The sequence below is a fragment of the Crassostrea angulata genome, chromosome 3 (genome assembly GCF_025612915.1).
Source record: "Crassostrea angulata isolate pt1a10 chromosome 3, ASM2561291v2, whole genome shotgun sequence".
Classification (NCBI taxonomy): domain Eukaryota; kingdom Metazoa; phylum Mollusca; class Bivalvia; order Ostreida; family Ostreidae; genus Magallana; species Magallana angulata.
This window is the reverse complement of record NC_069113.1, coordinates 52,738,736-52,765,184: the sequence shown is the minus strand read 5'-3', so window position 1 is coordinate 52,765,184 and position 26,449 is coordinate 52,738,736. Positions and strand designations below refer to the sequence as shown.

The following is a 26,449-nucleotide window of genomic DNA, read 5'->3' as shown; positions in this document are numbered from 1 at the left end:
TTGTTCATTCGTGATATTTTCGCTAAAAAACGATTACACCAATGTGATTAATTGTTTTTCGGACTGTGTGTACATTTGATTGTTTCATCCTTGCTGTAAGTACGACATATGCCTTCATGATAATTATATAAACACGTTCGAAAACGCGCGAGATATCTCCAAACAGAAAACGCGAGTTATTTACATGTTATCAGTGTTTTAAAATAAAAGTTTAACCACAATTCTTTCATCTTTTGTCCTTATTATTTATAATCTTTTAAGTGAAAAGTTATTATTCATGATACTATTATTTAAACCTAGTATGAACACAGCAAAAATCATAGAAAATGTATAATGAATGTTGCTATGCATACGTCAAAAGTATGTCAATGTTTTTCCTTTTCATTATATATTTCATTGAAAACCAACATTTTTCAAAGAATCATTAAAAAGTAACCCCTTGACCGATTTTGAAAAGACCTGGATTGATAAATTCAGAATTTCTATAGCTTTTTTGCATCATATTTAAATATTTTTTCCAATCTTTTGTTTCTGAGATTTGGAGTTACATGTAATAATCCAAAGGCTTGCATATTACAAAAGATATATAGTAGAGCTTTTAAAAAATATCTTTGTGTTGTGTTTGAAATATCAAATTTTACAAATGAGTCATCAAAAAAATATTACAATGAATGTCAAAATTTGCGAATTCAATCTACTTTAATCAATATAAATTTCTTCAAAATCTGTCAAAAAATAACAACAGAAAACTTTTTTCAAATTAGTCTTGTTTTCAATGAAATATATAGGGAAAAAATTAAAAAATTGACGTACTTTTGACACGCAAGTGTTCATGTAAATACTTATCTTCTGAGTGTACTGAGCAGAAGATAATTTAATGGCAACAGCAAGGAGCATCGATTTTGAAGCATTTTTGAATGCAGAGTTTGCAGCAGAGAACAGTGATTTTGAATTTGACGATTTTGATTTGTGAGTAGATCGACCTACCGAAAACTTAGAAAATTTTATAGATTCAGACAACTGGGTGGCAGGAGACGGGGAGCCCCCATCCCTTGACTGCAAAAACTCCTGGCTTAATACAAGCAATTAACAACAAAGGTTCACCTCAAGAATATTTAAATCATTTTTCAATGACATTGTTTTTGAATTTCTTGCACAACAGACAAATCTGTATGCACAGCAATTCTTGAGCTCTGCTCAATTGACAATGTTCATGTAGTAGGTTTCACAAACGGTATGAAACAAATTCCTCAGATATGAAGTAATTCATATCGCTTCTCATGCTGGTGGAACTTCTGCATCAAGTACTGGAAAACAGACTAACTGACTGCAACACCCTTTTTTCCAAGTGTCATGCCAAGGGACAGGTGTTTGTCTTTGATGACTGTTTTTCATCTCAATGACAACTCCGATTATGTGCCACATGGGGAAGATGGCTATGATTCTCTCTCTAAACTGGGTCCATTGTACCAAAAGATTTTGGAGGGGTAAAAAAAATGTAATGCATGTAAAAAGTCTGATGATATAGAACTTTGTTTATTATGATACCTACCTGAAATAGAATTGGGGGGTTTTTAGAATCACCTTGTTTGTCTGTATATTTGTAAGCTAGAGGACGTGATTTGTGCAGACCACTTCGATATTCTGTCCCAGGTTTCTACTACCACTATCTTTTGCTTAATATTTACGGTAGATAATCAAACACTTATATGTTTGTGTCCTTCTGGTAGATAGAGATGGATACAATATGTAGGATTTACCCATTATAAATCCTTGTAAGAAACATCAAATGTTGTGGAGCACATACATGTAGCTAAGTGGTCAAAAGTATTACCGGTATATCAGTAACCGAATGGTCACTAGTTCAAAACCCTTTGGTCAAACTTGACCTGAGGATGCATCATGTCCCTAATCCGAGTTATTGATCAAGTCATGGTCACATCACAATCAAAATTCAATTTTACAGAGTGTGTTAGTCCGTTTCTTAAAGATATATCCTTTAAAATGGTCATAGTAAAAGAATTTGTTTATTGAAATAAATACTGATTCTGTGAATATATTTCTGCTAACTTGATTCTTTCAAGGTTTGACATTGCATGTGTATCAGCCCCATCAAAATTTATGCATAGATAAAGCCATGGTCCTTTGGAGAGGAAATCTACATTTCAAAGTGTACAGTCCAGATAATTAAGCCAGACAAGTATGGGCCTAAAGCTTACATACTTTGTGATGCAGAAAATAAGTATTGTTTGAAAATGAAGTTGCACACAGGGAAATCTTCAGAACCCCCCCCCCCCCCCCCCCCCCCCCCCCCCCCCCCGTGACAAAGGTGAAACTTGCGACTTGGTAATGTCACTTTTATGAAACCACTATGCTTTTGGAGACATTCTATACTTTGACAATTACATGTATTATTCAAGTCCACAACTATTCATGGATCTATGGTGTCTCGTAATGGGTGCTACTAGCTGGCACAGTCCGTTCTTATTGACGTGGGATACCCTAAGAGGTTTCCAAACTATTTTCAGAGTCATTGCAGCATTCTACTTTGATATTTTGCATTTGCTATAAACATTTATTTTGTGCTCTGTTGATCTGAAATGTTTTCAACATAAACCAAACTTTACCAAAAATATAGTTTATTGAAAAGCAATTTTAAAATGCATGAATTGTAATCACTTTCCAACCATGCATGTGGAAAGTAAAATGTATTTATTAGGACTCTTGAATTGATCTTTGCTTGCAGTGAAAACTTTGAAATGGTGGAAAAAAGTATTTTTTCCCATTTTGACCCTCATTATTTTAAATACTTATGTCCTTTACAAGGCAAATTGTGAAGAAATCATAGGATTTTTCAAAGAAAACTGATCCATAAGCTCCTGAGCAACTCTGGTGGTAATATTTAATGTGTGGTACAAAAACAGGAATGAGCATAAAATCTATGGTTGGACAAGGAATCGAACCTGGGACCCCTGCAACTCTAGTCTGGAGCCTACCATTGAGCTATCCAGGCCAATATCCACTGTCATATCATAAAGCCCCAACTACTACATTCCTCTCTCCTTAAATAGTCTTTGACCCCGAAGACGCAACACAAGTTCACCTTCTCAAGACTTAATATATTTATATTGCCTGAACAAGGAAGGTCACGACATCATCTGTAGTAGGAAAGGAGGAATAAGCATATAAATACAATTAAGGTAACTCAATACTCGTAAAATTCTCTGATGAAAGTTGAAAAACCGAACTGATTTCAACTTAACAGACTTAAATTTCATCAATTGTTAGAAAAAAATATTTTGTATATGCTGCAAAGCATGCAGATGAGTGGAAGGAAGAAAAAGGCCAGGAAGGCAGACTTTATATGAATGTAGCCAATGCAATGTGGCATTGTGCATAGAGCCATGTTTTGCGATATACCACACCAAGCTAGACTATGTTCTAGCTTATAAGAGGTTATTAGGCCAGCCCACTGAGAGGTGAACTCACTTCACTATATATTTAACTGTCCACATTTTATCGGAATTTATAATTTATTGACATTAATTGACATTTGATATTCATTGATTTAACGCATGCATTATAATGAATTTTTTGAATTGATTTCTGATAATTTTGCCAGCAATTCTTTTTATTTTCTTGATTTAATTTCTCAAAAGTACTTGTATTAATTTTTTTTCATTTTATTATGGGAAGTTTGATGTAATCCCCATATTAAAACATTGAATATCAAAAAATCTTCATTTTACTTAATTTATGTTGCCATGGTTACCGAAAAATGGGCATAAATGTAAAAATCCATCTTCATTAATTTGTGTCAGAGAGAGCTGATATTAAACAATATCTGTGACAAATTTCAACAGCGTAAGCTAACAATTACTAAAATTACTTAATGTTAAATACGATATGCTACTAAATTTGCTGATGTTCTTAAACAACTCAGTACTGGGACATAAGTTGCCGTAAAACAAGTCAGCACACAAAGGGTTAAGATAAATGATTCACTATAATACTGATTTTTATTGACAGATCAAAGGGGAACAAGGAGTCCAGTTTCCCAGACGAAGTTGTTTTATATTAATAGTAAACATCCAGGAAATAGCCATTGGAACCCCCACCCCCCTACCCTGGTACAGTCGAACAGCATAAATGATTACCTCAGAATATACAATTTTGGTGGCCAAATTGAATCGTGTTAAATTCTTGCTGCGTGTAGATGCACTTTGTTGTGGGACACTTCCGTATTCTGACGCACCTTCTACCGAAATAAGCAATAAAATTATGCTTTAATTCTGTAAAGTTGTTCTTTCAAAAGTTACCTGACAGCGTAGCGCAGTTGGTTGGAGCGTTATCAATTCTGTAAGTCATGACTTCGAATTTCACTGGGGCTTTTGTAATTACCTTTCAAAATTTTTTAAAACATTTTCTTTTTGTAAAATATTCTAAAATTTGATATTTCTAAAACGTTTAATTAATTTTGTTATTAATGTTCTCATCATTAATTAAAAAAAATATATATATATATATATATATATATATATATATATATATATATATATATATATATATATATATATATATATATATATATATATATATATATATATATATATGGCAGATTTCAGTCACTTATCTGTGACCTCTTTATTTGATTTTTTTTTAAAAATACTATCTGCGTAAGTTGAAACGACTGTGATATCGGCCGAATTAATGACGTTTCTCCGAACCGGAAGTAGTTGTTGTCAAGAAATACATTGATGGCGGTAAAACTGACATGGGATTAATGGGTGAAAGAGGCTGTGGTTCAGTGCTTCCAGAAATAAACTATTCGCATCTCTAAACATGAAGACTCTGTAAAGCTTGAATTTATGGTTTGCGTTTTATTGTTTGTCAAAGATGGCGATGGAAAAGCATTACACTTTGCGGGACACGCACACCCGTGCGCTCACTGCTATCGGATACAACCCGGCACGACGAGAGATCTTGATAGGGTGTGAAGGTAGGACCAACGCTGGGGGTTACTGAGTGTTGATTGCAGCTGGAATGTTTTGCACTGCAATGTTATTCATACAAAAGAGTGTGGCTTTATTACTGTAATGATAAATATCTATACATTTGTATCTCTCGAAGACCTTTAAATAAACCTTTATAGGCCAAATAATCTCAAAGTAAAATGTGTGATGAAATCTTAACGACAACCTTATTGAGTCTCTTTGCAATTCAATATCAGATATTTATTTTTTCATTTATAAGGTTTTAGTAGAAAATAGAAACAAAAAACTGTCCTACATTGCTTACCATTTTAGCAAGAAGATTATAAAGTTGTCATCAGAATTTCATTTCATGTTCTTTTCAATTCGATGAAGTAAGTGTGTTAAATTTATTACAAAAAGGATGCAGAAAAATGTGCTATTTAGAGACTTTTTTAAATAAAGGGTCGAAGACGGGGACTCGAGGAGAGATGAGAATAGAAATACGACCAATATCAACATATTTTATAAAGTTACTGGATAAAGAGATAGGAGTTTGTACCAATCCATACATTGTAAATGACACAACAGACCGCTGAAAACTTGTAAACGAGTTACTGTCCTTGAATAAATAGATTCATTAAGTTTCTGGATTAAATGATTAATTCAATCAATATTATATTTGTTTAATTTACAGATAGATACGGAAAGGTGAATTAGAAATCCATTATCTGTATAGCAATAAGATAAAAAAAGAGGAGTGGAATATCTAATAAACTAAACACTCTAAAATTACCGGTTGTTTAATAATTTGAGAATTCTTTGAATTTAGACTGTTGATTGCCATAATGTTACAAGTATAATGAATGAATTTAGTTCAATTATTGTTTAAAGCGAAACTTAATCTAAATGCCTTTGTCAGATCAATAAAAAAAATCACTTGCAAATGAATTATTTGTTAATGTTTAAAACAGCAGTGTTTGAAACAACACATGAAATTTGATATAAATTATATAGGGATTTGGAATCTTGCATGGCTTGACTAAACAAAATATTTATCTAACTTTCTTTCTCGTGAGATTGAAATATGTACACAGTAAATTCTTTGTGTAGTTTGTCATGCTATCCTGAAGAGTGATCGTCCTTTAAATCATCTTAATATTAAAATAACAAGTCTTTAATACAGAGATTTAAAAATTTTGCAAACAAGTCATTCACTGGTGTGTAAAGAGAGTATACATTGTTTGAGTACAGCTTCCTTTAAATGACAAATAACAAAGGTCACCATTCAGGAGAAGTAAACACGGGAATGAAAACCACATGTTTACTTATGTAAAACTCCACATAAGATACAGTTACTTTGACTGTGCAGACTTTTAATGTCTTCTGAATTAGAGAAAGCTCATACACTCTTTTGTCCAACTTAATACAGCTTTTATTGCAGAAAACGATTGTAAGATTATTTGATAATATAGTAAGAAAACCTGTGGTTTTTTAGAATTCTGATACTGTCTGTTAGTAACAATATTGCATGACACATCAAAATCAAAATCATTTTATTTCATATGTCCATTACTTATAGCATTGCTCAAAAAATTATAAAAAGGAGTTAGCAATATATATCTAGTAGGCTTACAATAATTGCAATAAATATAATTACTGGTAAACATGCCCTAAACAAAACTGAAACATAATCATATAATTACTGTACAACAATTACGCCTGATTTGAAATTATTTGATACGTACGCTCTAGACTACATGTAAATCTGTTTATACAACTGTTAGATGGTGTGATCAAGTTCTGGGAAGCAGAGGCGGGGAAGCTGGTGATGACAGCATATGAACACAAAGGATGGGTGACCGACTTTCTCTTCTGGTAAGGTTACCTATTATATGAAGGTTACTTTTCTTTTAAGGAACCTTATACTTTCAATAAAGTTACTTACTCTTCTGAGGGGTGTATTCGTTTGGTCGATTGATTGGAGAACTGCAAGAGTAATCCTAATTTGCTCGTTTGCAGTATGGAGGTCTCCAGTAGATCTACATTGTCTACTTTCCAAATAGCAGGTAGACAATGGAGATATTCGGGACAAGTTCTGGAGGAAGCAAATGAATACACCCAGTAAGGTTATTTAATCTTCAGGAAGGTTTCTCACTCCTCTGGTAAGGGTAACTTATCTTCTGGTAAGTGTATTTGTACTATCAACAATACATGTATTATGGAGGCTGTACATTTTCTTTCCATATAATGTTTGCCTTAATTTATGTAGTTTGATGGTTTCTGCTATAAATTCTGCAAAAGCCTATCCAGTATCTGCAATATATTTTATTTGTTGTATCACTTTTTTTTCTCCAAGCGATGCATGCTTTTTGCTAAATTTTGAGGTATCATTTTAATTGCAAAACAATTTATCACAAAACATTGAATTTTATGATATACAGTATTCCTAAATATATTATTAATCTCAAATCACAAAAAATAAAATTTGTTAAATTAAATATACATGTACCTAATTTGGAAGCAAAATTTACAACAGCGAAAAATTCCAGTTATATGTACATGTATTGTTACTGTTGATAAAGAAATTCCAGGTAGACAATGCAGCTTTTGGTTTTTGATTGTGAATTTTGACGATGAGGATTTAATGTTGACAGTGGACAGTAGACCTCCTGAGGTCTTATCTGTCAAAGGCTCAAAGTTTTGTGACACATGTATAAGGTTTAATGGAGATTTGTTCCCAAGAATGAAGTACATATATGTACAACAAACAGTTCGTCTGGAATGCTAGTCAGAGACTCTCACAAATGTGGACACCTTGGGCAATAACTTAGCAGTTTAACAAGTTAATCTCTTCCCACAAATCCATTAAAGTGAAGAACCTGAAGCGAGATTAGCTTTACAATGAAAGGAATGAATATGACAAAACTCTAGCTGTGTGTGCAATATGTCAACTCAAATCTGGATAAAGAACCACAAAGCATCATAACCAAACTTAAAAATTCAATGTTAATTGGATTTAAAGTGGACTGGTCAACTTTATATACCGGTATGGGCAGCTGATCTGATTAAGAAATTAATACATTGTATCAAGTTTTAGAATGTCATTAGGACACGTACTGGCAAATGTTTGAATAGTGAGTCCATACAGCAAGCAAATGACCATTGGCATTAACCAACAACAAATTTGTATGAAATTTAACCAAACATTTCTGTCTGAATTAACCATATAATCACAGTTTTATTAACTGGGTTTTCCAAGGAAAAATCCGGTTATTAAAATGGTGAAAATGGCGGGCGAGCGGCTGCCAAAAGGGTACCCTCATTGTACAGATAACTCCTCCTACAGTTTTCAAGATAGGAAGTTGCTCTTTTGCAGATCAGTTGTACATATATCAGAGGTGTGCATCTTGCTAGGATTTTGATTTACAATAATTTATAAAAAAAAAATATCAGCTTTTGAACTTAGTCATTTTTAGGGAAAATATTGCATATAGGGTACCCTCATTGTATGGATAACCTTTCCTACAGATCTCAAGATAGGAATTTGTTCTTTTGCAGATTAATCGTACATATATCAGATGTGTGCATATTACTAGGATTTTGATTTCCGATATTTATGAAAAAAATACCAGCTTTTGAACTTAGTCATAGTTTTACAGTATCTCATATAGCATTGTTTTAATATTTATTAACCCAGGTTCACTAGTTACAGGTAAATATTCATTTTATATTTTGTTTTGAATATTTTTAGGGCAAGTCCCAAACTGATGTTGTCAGCTGCTAATGATGGGAATATTATAGCTTGGTCCACCGGAGGAACTGTGTGTGATAAAATACCAGTATGTAAACAAAGGGAAAAACAATTAAACTATGAAAAAATAGCATATTGAAAACACATTTTACTTGGAACTATCTTTGCTTTCTGAATTGGTAATATTTTTTTACAGATCATCGTCGGAACCCACGGGTTTTCTTTCCGTTACACTGCTTTCAAAGCATTTTCTGAAAGCAGTGTAACGGATAGAAACCCGTGGGTTCCGATGATGTTTTCAGATATGAAGTTGTGAATTTATTTTTTTATATACCTGGTAGATATGTAAATTTGACCGGCTTTCAAAGTAGATGAGTATATTTTACACTTTTCATTCTTTCTTTGACCCTGTACTTTTCAATGTAGATTGGTATGCCTGTGTACTGTATGGCCATTAATTACCGACGTGAGCAGTTAGTGTGTGGTGTCAACGGCAGCGTCCGTGTATATGACCTTGATGAAGGTTGGTACCAATACACTGCACTATAACTATTCTCTCTGTTCCCACTATTTCAGTTCATACGGTTATAACTTTTGTTTTATTTTATATTCAATTTTGTTCTTTTGTTTTATTTTATATTCAATTTTGTTCTTTTGTTTTATTTTATATTCAATTTTGTTCATTCTAGACAAAGAATCTGGTCATGTCATTAACACAGAGGTTTTGTACATAGCGCGGGAGCACACAGATATTGTGCGCTGTATATTGTGCCATGAGTCAAGAATTTATTCTGCAGGGTAAGACCACGCTTAAGTAGCTTCATATTTAGTACATTTACAGAAACTTGTGAGCAAAGTTATCTGTATAGTTTTGGATTTGTGTTACAGATATGACCAGAAGATAGTGATATACGACTCCTCCTACACTCGCGACAACAGCCTGGCTCCCCTTCATCAGTAAGCAGATTTTCAATCACCATTGATTCATGTCTCCAACTCAGGATAAATGATATAGAATTCTAATTAAGCATTGCAAATATACCGGGTATATGCCATTTTAGAAGGAGTTTGTAGAAAACAAATTTAACATACAAGTACAAATATTCTCAATATACTTGTATTTTAATGATCGAGTGAATGAGTACCATTATGAGTTTAATATTATGTTATATACTTTAAGGCATCCAAAAGCTCATGATGCAGGAATATGTTGTATGAGGCTGGAAAAAGACCATGAAAATAATCAGTGGTGAGGCTAACTTAAAATTTGGCTGGTTATTATGAGATTGACTGTGTATACCATACAATATACTAAAACATTTTCAACTAAAAGGCAGTCTTTGCTTGAATGATTTTTGAGTGCTCGTTTTGGCCCTTTGATTTGTTTGAACTTCTGTTTAAGGTTGATGACGGGGTCTTTTGATAAGACAGTGAAGATCTGGTCCATTGATGGGAAGTTCACTCATAAACTGGACAATTTTTTGGCCACCATATCTGGGATCTGCTATGTTCCACGTAACAAGACTGTGTGGGTGGCAGGGGGGACATCCTATGCCAGTCTGTTTGACCCTAAATCAGGGGATAACGTAAGTTGATAAATACAGTAGCAGTTGTTGATAAGCTACATTATAATACATTGAAAAATGAACTAGTACTCTACAGAATATGCACACCGGTAATTATTAACACAAATGTTTTGATAAATAAATTTTCTGTAATATTTTGACATGACAAAAATTTATTCTGCACAAATGAATTCTGATTGGCAGGTGTCTGATTTCATCGGAACGTTCCAGCAACAGGAAGAAGAGAAATACCAGCTTCAGATTCTGAAGTACATCCCGGAGCTCAATGAAGTAATAGGTCAGTAGCTTGGAATGGTAAATAACAGGGAAGACCTAGATTTGTGCATTGCAGGGAGGACCTAGATCTTTCAATGTATTATAATCTGGAAAATTTCCTTTTCAGCATCAACAAGTAGACGACACTTAGTGGTCTGGAAATACAATCCATCAGGGTGTATCACAGCACTGAAATGTTCCAGTAATCTAGAGAGTCTGTGTTACAGTAAGTGTCTCTGTTACAGTAATCTAGAAATTCTGTGTTACAGTAAGTGTCTCTGTTACAGTAATCTAGAAATTCTGTGTTACAGTAAGTGTCTCTGTTACAGTAATCTAGAAATTCTGTGTTACAGTAAGTGTCTGTGTAATAGTATTTCAGTAATGGAGAGAGTCTGTGTTACAGTAAGTGTCTGTGTTACAGAAAGTGTCTGTGTTACAGTAAGTATTTTAGTACCATAATCGAGAGAGTCTATGTTACAGTAAATGTCTATGTTACAGTAAGTGTCTATGTTACAGTAAGTTTTTTGTGTTACAATGTCTATGTTGCAGTAAGTGTCTGTGTAACATTAAGTGTTCCAGTAGTGTAGAGAGTCTGTGTTGCAGTTTATAGTTTACAGTAAGTGTCTGTGTTACAGTAAGTACATGTATTTCAGTATTTGAGAGAGTCTGTGTTACAGTAAGAGTCTGTGTTACAGTGTATGTCTGTGTTACAGTAAGAGTCTATGTTACAGTAAGTGTCTGTGTTACAGTCAGTACATGTATTTCAGTACCGGGTATTTGAGAGAGTCTGTGTTACAGTAAGAGTCTGTGTTACAGTAAGAGTCTATGTTACAGTATATGTCTGTGTTACAGTAAGTGTCTGTGTTACAGTATATGTCTGTGCTACAGTATATGTCTGTGTTACAGTAAGTGTCTGTGTTACAGTATATGTCTGTGTTACAGTATGTGTCTGTGTTACAGTATGTGTCTGTGTTACTGTATATGTCTGTGTTACAGTAAGTGTCTGTGTTACAGTAAGTGTCTGTGTTACAGTATATGTCTGTGTTACAGTAAGTGTCTGTGTTACAGTATATGTCTGTTACAGTAAGTGTCTGTGTTACAGTATATGTCTGTGTTATAGTAAGTGTCTGTGTTACAGTATATGTCTGTGTTACAGTATATGTCTGTGTTACAGTAAGTGTTCCAGTAAATCTAGAGTGTTCTAAGTGTTTTTATGGTAGGGATTTATACTTTTGTTATGATTGTTTAAGTCTCTTAGTTAACACCTAAAAGAACTTTGATGTAAAACTCTAAATATTTACATGATCAATTATTTTAATGAAAATCTACATTATTTTTCACTTATAGCTAAGAAGGTTCCTATTCTGATATTTTCTGGAGACAATGAAGGTGTGATCATTAAGTGGGAAAGAATGCAGTCCAATCATTTCATGTACAGGTCAGTGTCTACAGAAGAGTTGTCTCCCTCTTCATTCACTAAAACATTGCAATACTGCAGTTGACCTCAGCTTAGATAGATTGCCAGTAAACTTATGTTTGTCCTTTTTGTTGTTTTTTTTCAGTAAAGAGCTATATCAGCTGAGTGACAACAAACTGAAGAAACAGAAGAAAGTGGGGAGTAAGGCCAGGGAGTTATTGTTGGAACAGCAGCTCAACCAGTCGCCCTCCAAGCTATACCACGACACACAGTCCTCAAAAGTAGAGGCGGCCAAACAGAAAATCAACAATGTCAGAAGTCACTACGCCTACAACAAACCGCTGATACCACCGGTAAGGCCAGGGGTAGTAATTAATTTGTGTTTCTTTTAAATAATGTGGATTCCTTATTTTATGTTAGTACTTGCAATTTCAGAATTGTACCAAATCATGAGAATATGTATAATAGCAAGCACCAAACCTTTCTATAATTCATATAGTTTGCATCGTTTGATAAATGAAAGTAAGATTTTAAAATCTGTGAGGAATGTATTTTGCATTTTACACAGATATTTATTTATTGTGTTTAATAGGAATCTATAGAATTTGATTATTAAGATACATGTGATCTAAATAATCTTCTGTTGTCTGATATCTGTTAATATCTGACTTAATGACAGTCAGTTAATTGTTAATGTAACACAAGCTTATGCAAGCAGAGTCAGAGCACATTATGGTTGCTTCAAGCAATTATTTGATTATAGTTACTTTGAGTTTCTTTTTTTGATAGCCATCAGTTCATAACCATCCAAACACAACAATACTGAAGATAGTGTTCGTGGAGAGATTTGACTACATCATAGCTGCATCTGAAGACAGCAATATCTGTAACTACATTTCTTTTTTTTTACTACAAAAGGAGTTACTTTGATACAGTAAATGGCGATCTGACATATAAAGCAATTGTTGTAGATCTTTAATCGTTTTCTTGTTTGAATCATTTTCCATACCATTTCACTTCTCATTCATTAATTATGCATCTTTCCAATCAAGCTGTCCTCTGATTTTTTTTTAGATGTGTGGGCGTTTGATTCTGACGCAGTGAAAGCTTTGAAGGACATGAAACCCATGGATATGGAGAAGTTGGTGGCTAAGTATAGCATATTGCTGGACCCAGACTCTGAGCTACTGCCCCAAAACAGACCCAACACCTTGGTAGGTGCCACTTGTATCTGTCAGTTTTTGATGACCCGTCCGACACACAGTTTTCATTGATCTGACACATTCATCTCCAACATGAGGCCATTTATTTTTTTTTATCAACGTCAATTATCAATTTTTTCTCAAGACTTTTCAAAAATAAATTGGGCTTGTGGGTCTTGAAAAGCAACAAAGTAAAAAGAAATTACCTTATTAGTAGTACAATACTTTTTCTAATACATTTGTAAGCAGGAGTCTTGTTATCAAATTATATACCCATGTGTGTTAATTGTTGGGGGAAAAAAACATTAAGCTATAACACTCCAACTATAATTGTAAGCCACTCATAAGACACTCATATTGAAACTGGTTCATCCACTTAGTCCTACAAGTTAATTTCATGAAAACGAAGCACTGCATGTATGACAGTTATGTGTAATAAATAGTCAGGCATACACATTTTTGCCAGTTTTCTCTGTCTGTGTAATCTGATGCAATTTTCAAACCTCTGTAAATCTAAACTTTGTTAATCTAATCAATACAGTCCTTTTCATGCATCTATTCAGCCTTTTGTAATGCATGTATTCTACAATGCCATTTATTTTTCTCTCTTGTAATAGCATTATTTTTTTCTAAGTGTTAAAATCTGCTTATAATAATGGTATACATGTATATAAGAGTTTGCATTGTGCTTTTTAAACAATTATATGCAGCTCTTTCCATTGTGCTGTACATAAATCTGGTTTGATGTTAACAAAAGAAATGAAGGCTTAGATTATTTAGCAAGCATGAAGCTGAAATTTTGTTTTCGAAATCTTCAAATTATTCTGAACTTATTTCTCTCTCAATTTCCATTATACTTATCAAAAAAGGAAAATTTTAGTTAATTGAAAGTTGACCTGAAAAAACACAAATAAAACAGAAAAACACAAATAAAAAACCCAGAAATTTCCAGACGTCCAGATTTACGTTAACAATTTCTGATTTTGACTGAAATGAGCGTCTTGTTTATTGATAAGGAGGTTGAGACAGCTGACGAGGAGGAAGAAGAAATAAGCAGTGTTAAATCGGTACTCTCTATAACCGAGTGCAGTACTCTATTTTTTGCCAATTTTTCCTAACTTTCGTCTCCAGCTTTATTTGTTATATCAATGATTTCTATGTCTGACCCACTCAACAAGCTATCTGATCTGCTATGTACAACTCTAAATGCTTTTATTTTCAGCCCTGTTTATTATCAAATAGGATTATAGTAATTTGTTTCATTCTAGAGTGTTTAGTTAGATTTTCGTCTTCTTTTTTTTTTATAGATTTCCACAGAAGTTTATAATTGCAGCTTTATAAAGATAATGTCATTTGTTCTATGCTGTATGCCTTTGATAGGATAAGGCACATCTGTTAGGCTTCAATACTTGCAAAGCAGAAAACTCTCATGGGAAAATAATTACACATGCTTTTTTATTTCACAAGAATGAGAAAACATTTTATTACCACATAAAGTAGTGCTTATGTTATGCAATAAATAATATATATCACATGAATGCATATAAAGTAAATTTAAGTAGAATTTTTGTTAGATTTTTCAATGAATGTCTATTATATACATTGAAGGTTGAGCAGTGACCAAGATAGCACACAGAGTAATGGAATTTTATAGAAATTAGACTTGGTTTCTGGTGGTTACTTACACCTTCAGGTGAAAAGGTGGCACCAAAAAATTCATATCTTTAATATTATAGTGATTGTTCAATAATTTTATTGATATTTTAAACCTACCTAGGTCTGGGTTCATATTTTTTTATATTATAGTTCATGTATAATTGTGACCAGCAGTTAAAGAATATATATATATAAATATATTTACGAAGGTTAATGGGACAAAGGAAAGTAACCCTATTATATTGATGTTCTTCTCTGGTGTTGGATGTCTGTCTAGAGTTATCTTTCTTTGGACTGCTTTTGTAAATGGAGATTTTTGGTTTTTCTGCTCTTATTAATATTGATATAATTTTTTCTTCCAGATTAAAAAAAAAATCTCTTAATTTGTTATTAAAGGAGTAAATATATAGAAAGATATTACACGAAATGTTTCTTGTTACTTCAAATTTCATTGCATGATGATAGAAAATATCAGATAAGATATATATATATATATATATATATATATATATATATATATAGATAAAGATGATTTCTCATATTGATTCAATAAAGTCAGGATCAGTCTGTAACTAAATGTAATTGTTTTTCTGATACACAGGAGAGCGATTCTGTGACCAATCGTGTGGCGGGCTTTGTCTGTAAGTTTGTGTTTGCGGAACACATGAGCTGCGTTACCAGCATGGTGGTGATCGGCAAGGAGCACGGGATGGACACAACATATCTGGTCTGTACAACAACAATAACATGGGTTAGACGAGTAAAGTCTTATATTTTTATCTAAGTCTGTACAACTTGTCTCATGGGTTAGATGAGTGGGGCTTTATGTTTATATATAAGTCTGTACAACTTGTCTCATGGGTTAGATGAGTGGGGCTTTATGTTTATATATAAGTCTGTACAACTTGTCTCATGGGTTAGATGAGTGGGGCTTTATGTTTATATATAAGTCTGTACAACTTGTCTCATGGGTTAGATGAGTGGGGCTTTATGTTTATATATAAGTCTGTACAACTTGTCTCATGGGTTAGATGAGTGGGGTCTTTTGTTTATATCTTAGTCTGTACAACTTGTCTCCAGGGTTAGATGAATGGGGCCTTATATTTATATCTTAGTCTGTACAACAACTTGTCTCCGGGATTAGATGTGTAGGGTCTTATATTTATACCTAAGTCTGTACAACAACTTGTCACCGGGGTTAGATGAATAAAGCCTTATAGTCTGTACAATAACTTATCTGCGGGGTTAGATGAGTAGGGTCTTTTGTTTATATCTAAGTCTGTACAACTTGTCTCCAGGGTTAGATGAGTAAAGCCTTAGTCAGTACAACAACTTGTCTGCAGAGCTAGACAAGTAGAACCTTATCTTTACTATAATGGGTGGCAATCTACCAGTACTTCTTCTCTTGAGGAAGGATAGGAGAAGGAGATTAACATGCTTTGTAGTGAAGATTATACTTTGACCATACATTCATATACATGTACTCTTTCTGCTAGGCTCCATTCCATGCTAGAACCAAAACACTGAGAATATTTTCTGCACTACATCTGTTTTTCTGTTGGTTGGAATAAATGTATTATTATTGGTGCAATTTTTTTCACTATATGATAGTTTGTGGCCAAGAATGTTATACAGTCAATCTTTGTTATCTCAAACTATATGAAACTTATTAAAAAATTAAGTGGTTGGTAATTACAAATTACTTTGACACATCCATTGTATTGGAGATATCAGTGTTCGAGATATCAAAGTTCAACTGTTTTAAAAGTTTGAAGCAGATCTGATGGGTAATTTGTTGACCAAACAGTATCCTTAATAGTTGAGTAAAATGTTGTTTATACCTCCAGTTTGATTATTTAAAGTCAAGCATCCTTAAGGTGGCTCACTACACCTTGAAATATTTTCTCAAATCAGCAGAAAATTACTTGATTATGAATTTAAGTCAAATAAGCAAAAAAATGTGCAATTTTGGATGAAAAATTACATTTTCGAAAAAGTAATTCAGTAAACATGAACAAAAGCTCCAGGCGGATTTGAACTCATGATCTGTGGTTCAGAAGCCCAATACTTTAACCACTGAGCTACGACGATATACAACCGAATTAAACAATATAAACAATTTAACAAAACATTTAAATTGCCATCCTGTGACAGTGCCTTAAAAAGTATAAGTCTGGGTGTAGTGAGGTACCTTGAGTTAGTTGAAGGTAAGAAATTAGAAAATAAAAAAAATCATCATTTAATTTATATAATCCATTTAGAATTGTGCACACGTGATTAAAACATAGTTTAGCTAATGAGATGGAATTAAAATCCATACACAGACCTTTAAACTGAAAAATTGTTACAAAGGTTAGATTTGCACATGAAATTGTTAATTGTATAATGAATCAATGAAAGTGAGTCAATCATGTTCAGGTCATGGAATTTTTTTCTCTGAAGAAATTTAAACATATGCAGGAATGAATGATACTATGCACAAAAGTTTAATGGAAGAAAAAATTAAGGAAACGCCCTTAGCAAGAGTGTGATGATATATTTTTGTTAAAAAAGAAATAGTTTATTTATAGATATTGTAGGCGTGTTGGATATATCAAGCTCTAAATAGATACTTCCTAATATAACGACAGCCCTAAAGACAAAAAAAGGAGAGAGATAGTATGACTCATACTTTGTGGAGATTATGTGAAAGTTTACCTGACACTAACAAACATAACCTAATCAGCTATGCATGAACGTGATTGACGAATGCAAACAATTTGTTTTTTGTTTTTATATTGCTCATGCATTCAAAGGTAACTATTACACTAATTTCTCATTTGCTACAAAGTACGCTGCATGAATAAATAGATGTGCTGTCATTTGTAGTGCATACAGAGAAATGCCTTTAGTGTGTAATAGTACTTCGTGATGAATTAATGATTAGGAGGGTCATTTGTTAATGACCAAACCTTTTAAGACTACTTGTCCCTTACTTAGATCATTGAGTCATTATATTAAGTGACACAGGGGGAATTTTCCATGGACATATCACCAGTGGGTGGGGTTCTCAATTTGTTTTTCATTTAAAATGCATTTAATGTCCAAAAAATCTTTAAATCTTCTGATTTGTTATTCTTAAATTTTGACACTTGTATTTAATTGTGGTGTCACCACCTTATACAATAACAAATAATAAGACCGTGTATGTATACTGTTATTTTTGTATGACCATAGCATTACGTTTTTCAATATCAGTGGCCATGAGACGCTGCATGTAGTAATAGTTGAATTTCACAACAAGATGTCCCTCTGTGGATATTGTCACAATGACAAGTACAAGTAGTGTCTGCAACATGATCAGCATTACATCCCCTCTTACCAAATTATAAAGATTATAGATTATATGAACAAACAACATTCTTGATAATGTTTGTTCGAAATTTTCTGAATAACATGTTCATACTCTGACAATTCTCTACATGCACAGATCTTAGCATTGTCAGATACCCACGGTGATAGCGTCTTTTATTTATCAATGATAAGTGTTTTGTTAATTAAAATTTCATTGGTTTGTATATCTTGATATGTAATGAAATAAAATGTTTTTAAAAATGTAGTTCTAAATGGCATTCATAGTTAGGGCAAAAATGTCGACAGATACCCACAGATGATCGCGTTTTTTACTTATCACCCGGTGATCAGTAAAAGATGCAATCTCCCGTGGGTATCCAACGATGGGGCCAAATAGACACAAAGATAACTTAAATTAGTTCTTCAAAAGAACGATAGTATAATTGCAGAAATTGTAAAACAATCATATTTCTGAAAGTAAGACTGTCAAAACCTCCAAAATTTATAGCAAATGAGGTAAATTATTAATAAACCCTTAAGTTTTTTAATTTATTTGAATTTCTTTCTCCTTTGTACAGCTGAGTGGAGGCTGGGATAAGAGAATCTGTATCTGGGATCTGGAGAAGGGAACGTAAGTAGCGGGAGTAGGAGTTGAAGGGATTACATTCCTATTAGCACTCTACTGTCATGGGATTTTATTCCTTAACTACTAGTATTTGATTGATGATAGATTGTTTTGAATATAATTAATTTTATGATAGAAATACTCTGTTAGACTTAGACACTGAATTCTCGGTTGATGCATGTGGAATGATTTTATCAGGAGCTTGCTGTTCTATTTTTAGATTGGAAGGGACTTTCCGGAACACAGCCCCTGGTGCTTCCTATGAGAGTTTGGAGTTCGCCTGTGATGGGGTCATTCTGGACATGGACTACTCACCCAAACAGTGAGTGTACTCTCAAAACGAACAAGTCAAAGATAAACTGAGGTTTTGTTTAAAATAGTTTTATGAACTTTTGACTTGTAACATACTCAGTAGTTTAAAATGAAATACATTTTAATATTTTAATTGAGTTTTCTTGTCTTAATACAGTATGTTTTTAGTGATCAGAATGTTGCTAGACTTTAATTTTCTTACTGATAGACCTACTGTTGGATCTCCTAGTTTACTCTTTAACTTCGGCAATATCTCCTTACTTATAAACAATGTTGTAAATTTCCTTTCTTAGCAAAGAATTTGCCTACGCTTCCAGTGATAAGATGGTATATATAAGAAAATTTTCCACTAATGGTGCTAAAATGACCTTGGTCAACACATTGCAAGGTCATGAGGGTGAAGTCACCTGTGTACGCTGGAACATCCATGGCAAAGGATCGTGGGTAACGGGATCTGAGGACGGAACCATTAGAATTTGGGTCAGTGTTTTAATTAATGATATCAATGTTGTGATAATTACAGTCTGTCTGTTCGTCTGTCCGTGTGTCCATCAGGGATCAATGACCAAAGCATATTTTCTCACCCCTTGGCCCAATCTGGCTTATGCTTCACCCACAGAGTGCCTTTAAGTAAAGGAACTGCAGTGGTTGTGAACTATGTTTCAAGGTCTAAGGTTAAGGTCATAGCAGAATTATATGAAAAATTCTTGTCCTGAGCATATATTCTCTCCCTTTTGTCTAATCTGGCTCATATATTATCCACATGGTGCCTGTGATCAAAAAGTATGCAATAACCTTGGATGATGTTTGTACGTGAAGTGTTAAGGTCATATTGGATCACACAAAAATCCTTTAAACAGCATATATACTCTCCACTTCACCCTATTCGGCTCATTTTACACATATACAGAGCTTTTTGGTTAATGGTGTGCAGTTACTTTGAATCAAGTCAACGAGAAGGTCATAGCAGACTTCTTTATTATTGGTTTTAGACCAAAGATCATTTCCCATTTGCTTAATTATTCTTAGATTAAACAAAATTGCCTGTAAGTAAGGGATAATGAGAACAAAAAAAAAGTTCTACGCCAGCTGGAAAATATCTAAGTTATTGGTCATGGTCAAAGTAAAATTCTTTGAAATGTTTTTCATCCTATTGTCCATTAGTTAAGCAGGGCCCTTTGATCAGGTCACCATTTCAATGTTGTCTAGTTATTTCTCACTTAGGGTTTATATCTTTTAAGGAAAGCACAGTATGATGTTACAGTATCTGAGCCCAAATTCTACCTCATAAAACCATGTGTTAACCATGTGGCTTTGACACCTGCTGTGACCTTGACTCTCAGCCCTGACCACCCGACTGTCCCTGACTTCGACATTTTTACTCATCCTTCTTCATTATCAGCTTGCATAAAACACCCACAAAGAAAGCCTGCATGTGTCTAAACAATGCATATGATAAATACAATTTCACAGTAATTAACAACTCTCTTGGATCTTTCTTTCTTACTAGTTCTCACACAAAACTTGAACATAACATGCATGTATATCTAGGGGGGGGGGGGGGGTAACTAAGTCACAAAATTGTGTAAAAAATCTTAGATATCTGAGCTTTTTAATATGCCACTGTCTCTTTTGTGATTTAAAAAGTTTCAACCATCTTAGATATGGAATAATTAAACTACAGTATGCTCATATATAATAGTTTAAAGCAATGTTTCTTTATATTTTTCACCCTTAATATCTTAATTTCTTGGATTTTAGTTAGAGATAACAAGAATTGACTTTACGTAGATAAATAACATACATTGATTATACATGTTGGTTTAATATTGACTTCCTTAGTAACACATCACGCTATAGTAAATTAACACATACACATGGACCTATTATCTACCGGTATACTACTATATAAAAATAATAGACTTGAATTTTTGGCCTTTAATACTGAGAAATTGGAAGAGTGCTGTCTTTTGTTTTATATATTTTAAACACAATTGGTACTTAAAGATTACCTATTTGTTTTTATTTTTTCTTAATCAAGCTTCGCTTATTAAATATCAACGAAAATTCCTTTAAAAATTCTGGAAATCATCTGGATTTTTTGGATTTTACAATCTTGCGCATGTGCATTACAATCACACTAAATCACGGGAGGCTCTTTAGTTTATGTTTGCACAATATCACAATTGCATAGATTAACTCAGAAACGATAATACAAATGCGTGTAAATTTTCATTGGAAATTTGCTATATATATTCTGTTCATCAAATAAATTTACGGGAGATACATGTAACTCTAACTCAGTGCATTTAATATGAAAAATACAGAGAGTTGCGAATGTCAACAATCAGCATGGTTTGTAATGAATAATTTGACTGTTATTTTCAATGCAGTTTCATTAATTTTCTCCAAAATCGTTTCTGAGTGATTCTGCAATTTTCTGCTACATTACGGGTATATGGGAGGCATTTAAACTGTGGTGAAGGCCTGTCTCGAGACACAGTTTGATTATTCTAACTAAACAGAATGTAGTGAAATTAATTTATAGCATTATTGTAGGCTTAAATCTTGGTTATCTATTACCCTCAGCATTAGCAACACACTTAGCAACGGGTAACACAACGAATTGTTACATGCGCGTAAATTATGCGCGTAACATCATTTCTATATAAAAGCAGTAAACAATTCACTAAAATTAAGACATTCAGTATAATAAAAGAAAAAGTGCCTGTTTGGGAGGATAACAGTTGAAATTGAAACCCCTCGAAAACCGTTGTCAACCTCCGCTTCACGTCAGTTGACATTGGTTTCCTTGGGGTGTCTATTTCAACTGTTACCCTCCCAAACAGGCATTATTTCTATAGCATTGATGTACCTATTTCGTAAATGTCTGATATCATATGCAATGTCAACCCGTGCACGCACTGGTCAAAGTCTAGTATTGTTAAAAGATATTCTTGTCACAGATTATCCTAGCAAAATTTTCTTTATTTTTTACAAATAGCCAGAACTTTATTTCATGATTTCGCCAGCTAACATGTGCTTGATAATTGCGCTGCTAAACTTTGAATACATTCTTATGTTCTGAGTTTTATTATTTAAAATATCAAAAAATTTTGGACCTTTATGTCTTCATTAGTGTACTTGAAGCATGCAGTATTTTTTTTTTTCAACCAGATTCATAAATTTTGACCTAAAGTTTTTAAACAATCTTATATTAGTTCAAAGAGGGCAAATTCAATGATTAATTAATCTGTTTACTTTGTTTAGTCTGGAAGTGGCCTCAATGAATGTGAGCAAATTCTGGCTGCACAGGGAGGAGTTTGTTGCATGTGTATAGACAAGCTGAATGGAAGCATTGTAGCTGGTATACAGAACACCATCAGGTAAGTACGATTGTACCGTACATCCTGTGTCATTCTATGGTCAATGTGACGGCCAAACTTCAATAACCAATCACCATGAAGTCGCCTTCTGACCGCACTTTGTCCAGTGAGAAAGCATTCTTTTTATTGCGAATACAATGCGTATGTGGTTGCATGAAGTATGTCACTGAGCATGTTACGTAGAGATACCTGATTCGTGTGGTGTCTAGTGGACATTAACATTTCGGAAATATTTTCATTGGTTCACAAAACATGTACAAATATTTCTTTGTAGAATGCCTGTGTAGGTAGAATAAGAAGGAAAACCTGTATGTTTTCTGGGAAACCGTAAAAACAGTGTCCAGCTCTTGTAACCAAGAGGAAAACATTTCCTACACTGTATCACCTTTGTAAAGTGGATTTTTATAAAAGAAGTACTTTTAATTCCTCTAGAACCTGTTTATGAATGCCAGACAGAATATCATCATCCTAATTACTGCACTTTTAACTTGTGTAGGTAAACAAATTCCTAAGGCATTTTCAGCGACCATTTTGGATCAAATTTTTTTTTGTCAAAGCAAATACAAGGGGTTTTGGTAGATGTATCATTGTGTCTTGAGTTGACATGTCAGGTCATAAATTGCTTGACATATATTTACGAGACATAAATGAGGTCTTATAATTACCTGTCATGAACTGGAATGCTTTTACAATGTTCCTGTTCTTTAAAATGTTTGGAAAAAAGGGCAATGAAGACTTAATTACAAGTCATTACATTTAGTGTAAGCATCAAAATTTTGTTTTTGAGCTAAAATAGCATTTTGCTAATTTGTAATACTGTTTTTTTCCAGCTATAATCACTTGATTTATTATCAATATGAAGGGTTGTTTACTATTACAGGATGTTTGACAATAAACATTAACATTTGTTTAATGGTCTGTAGCAAGCTTTGTTAAAATTTGAAGTTTGTCATTTAGTTCATGGTATTATAGTTAAACAACTATTGTATGTATGCCTTGTATGGTGTATCATTTGGTTACAAGGTACATGTATATGGCTGTGTACATCATTGTTTGGTTCATGAACATTTTTGTTTGGTTCATGGTCTGTATCCAAGCTTATTTAATGTTATAGGGTATATGGCTGTGAACATCATTGGTTGGTTCATGAACATCATTGTTTGGTTCATGGTCTGTATCCAAGCTTATTTACCGGTACTGTTACAGGGTATAAGGCTGTGAACATCAGTGGTTGGTTCATGAACATCATTGTTTGGTTCATGGTCTGTATCCAAGCTTATTTATTGTTACAGGGTATATGGCTGTGAACATCATTGGTTGGTTCATGAACATCATTGTTTGGTTCATGGTCTGTAGTCTAGCTTATTTATCTTTTACTGTTACTGACTGACTATAGAAATATATCCGGCTGCTAATTTCATAGACGGCTTGGCTTCACCTTGCCATCTATGAGATTGATCAACCCGATATATTTCTATAGTCAGCCAGTAACAAACCTAATAAGTACCATAATAGTAGCCAGGTGTGTTGTCTGTTACAAGGTTGGTGATTGTTAACATATCATTTGGCTCATGGTCTAAAGCCAAGTGTTTTATACTCAGATTGTAAATGGCTGTAAACTTTATTGTTTGATTTATGATTTGTAGCCAGGTTTGTTTACTGTTACAGGGTATATGACTGTGAACATTACCGCTTGGTCCAGACTAATGTTGGTCACACAGATGCTGTCAGAAGTATCATCCACATTCCAGAAAGAAATCAGGTAAAGTTTGTGAACTTTGAAGACAGTAAGAGGAATGGTTTGATAACACTTTTATTTGTATTGAATTAAATATGCAAAATGAAACACATTTAACAAATATCCATTTAATCCCTACAGACTCTTATGGTTAGTTAAAGACAAAGGTCAGAAGTTATGGCCTTGACATTTTATACACTCTTCCTTTTATGTTTGACCTTTTTCCTTGTAGTATGTCTCCTGTTCCTGGGACCAAACTATCAGAGTTTGGAATGCCTGGAAAAAACCAAAGAGAAGGGTGATTCCGAAGAATGATAACAAACATATGACCTTGAACTCTGGAGATGGTGATAAGCCAACCACCTCAGGGTCCGAGAAAAAAGTGGCGTTTTCTGACATTGATGGCGAAGAAGAGATGGCAAAGATTCCTGAAGAAGACGAAGAGGATTTACAGGTTGAAGAGGTGTGATTCTTCATCATCAACATGTGTGCCATAATCTTATTGTGATAACAGATCCTGCTGCATGTAAAGAAGTTAATTTAATTTAATCATGCCAAAATTTGACTTAAAGGGCTTTAAATCTGTGATTCTGTCTTCATTTGAATGCTAAAAATTGATTGAACAACTTATGTCAGGCAAAGCAGTCTTTTAAGATCAATGTGTTTTATGTATCATTTACATGTTTACTATTCATTTTATGTATTTATTACCTCCAGGGTTGAAGGACTTCTGAGATGAAAATTAGTTTGTTAACATCATCTTCTTTTATATGCTATCAAAGAGTATTTTATTTACATACAAAGTCTTTATTTTATAATTTCTATGTATAGATGCACTTTTTATTCATTTTTTACATTTCATAGTTCTATATATATATATTATGTACATTGTACAATTTTTTTTATCAGTATGTATAGTCTCGAATATATTTTTGTCCAGAAGTAACTCTGAGTAAGCCGGCGGTATTTGTGCGTTTTCCCACACCTGTCTCTAGTCAGTGTGACACGGGCTCTTGGATTTTGTGAGCTCCTCTTGTACAGACTGTGTGTTCACATATTGTCCATACTTGTTTCCAACTAGTTCACTGTTCCACTAATATGTTATAAATAACTTAAAAGGAGGTATTTCTTAGACATAGATTCCTGAGGAGTTGTGTTGGTTTTTGTGTGTTTTCACTGCCTATTGTCAGTTCTGTCGCCTCTTGTTCCAAGAATAAATGGCCTGCTATAAAAGTTTTCTCAGGTAGAATGGTATATATGCAGTAAAGAACTTTTTATGATGATTTCTCACATATACAAACAGTAAGAAACCAACAAAAATAGAAATTTGTTAATTATCTTGATACACGGCATGCTGTTGCTATTGAATTGGTAGTTAGGTGCAGAAATATCTTTCATTACGTATATAAGAATTTGGGGACAGTTTGTGACTGTCGTATTCCTTTCAGATTATTGTAATTAATTCAAATATTTACGATAATAGCGTAAGTCTGCACCACAGTGATGTAATTCATCCAGTTTGCGCTAGAGTAGTTCAGTGTTTGGAATCGTTTTTATGTGATTGCCATTTTCATGCATTTCTTGACTTTATTTTTTTTTGTATGCTCCTGTATTTAGATGATGAATGTGTTTATACTTAGAAATACTTTAAAAAGGTATTGATGGCTGACAGTTCTTTGCTATTTATCATTGATTTTAAAAAAAAGTGGATTCTTTTCAGTTGAGACTATCCTTAATTGAAGCAATACCCAAATTTACAAAATGATTATATGGGTTAAAAATAAACTGAGTGTGATGAAAATCAGTGTGCCAAAACTTTAACCATGACCATCAACGTTTATCAGGGTTGTGAATTGTGAACTTAACACACATTTTTGTTACATTGTGAATCTGTTACTGGTGCATCCGTCCTCTAATGTGCATCTATGATAGTCTTTGAAGAGAAAGAAGTGTCTTATTGATTGATACAAAGAACATATACATGTATATCAATCTTTGAATAATTATTCTGAATGTTTATTTTGTGCAATTTTTGCTTTCATTAAAATTTATATGATGTCATAGTTTTCTTCTTTTTGTTAGTTTTATAAATTTGATATTAGTCACTTATTCCTGGGTTTCAGCTCACCTGAACAGAAGGTTAAAGTGAGCTGTATCTAAATTAACTTGTTTCATTGTTATGTCCTGGTCTAAAATCACTGCATTTCACCCAAAT

General features: G+C 33.4%; 1 protein-coding gene across 2 annotated transcripts; it reads left to right on the top strand.

Annotated features, from left to right (window-relative positions):
- Positions 1-4,729: 4,729 nt before the first annotated feature.
- On the top strand, positions 4,730-26,297 carry LOC128176491 (uncharacterized WD repeat-containing protein alr3466-like). Of its 2 annotated transcripts, XM_052842880.1 has the most exons (22): positions 4,730-4,999; positions 6,758-6,848; positions 8,725-8,812; positions 9,151-9,247; positions 9,414-9,522; positions 9,613-9,681; positions 9,905-9,973; positions 10,127-10,310; positions 10,494-10,587; positions 10,693-10,791; positions 11,913-12,003; positions 12,128-12,335; positions 12,772-12,868; positions 13,057-13,196; positions 14,201-14,251; positions 15,442-15,567; positions 18,752-18,804; positions 19,019-19,120; positions 19,404-19,590; positions 22,381-22,496; positions 24,165-24,258; positions 24,467-26,297. In XM_052842880.1, exons 1-22 carry the CDS (start codon positions 4,897-4,899, stop codon positions 24,701-24,703), a joined length of 2,505 nt encoding a protein of 834 aa, XP_052698840.1. In that variant the 5' UTR covers positions 4,730-4,896; the 3' UTR covers positions 24,704-26,297. The 2 variants fall into 2 exon arrangements, with proteins under 2 accessions (XP_052698840.1, XP_052698841.1); XM_052842881.1 differs by lacking the exon at positions 14,201-14,251.
- Positions 26,298-26,449: the final 152 nt, after the last annotated feature.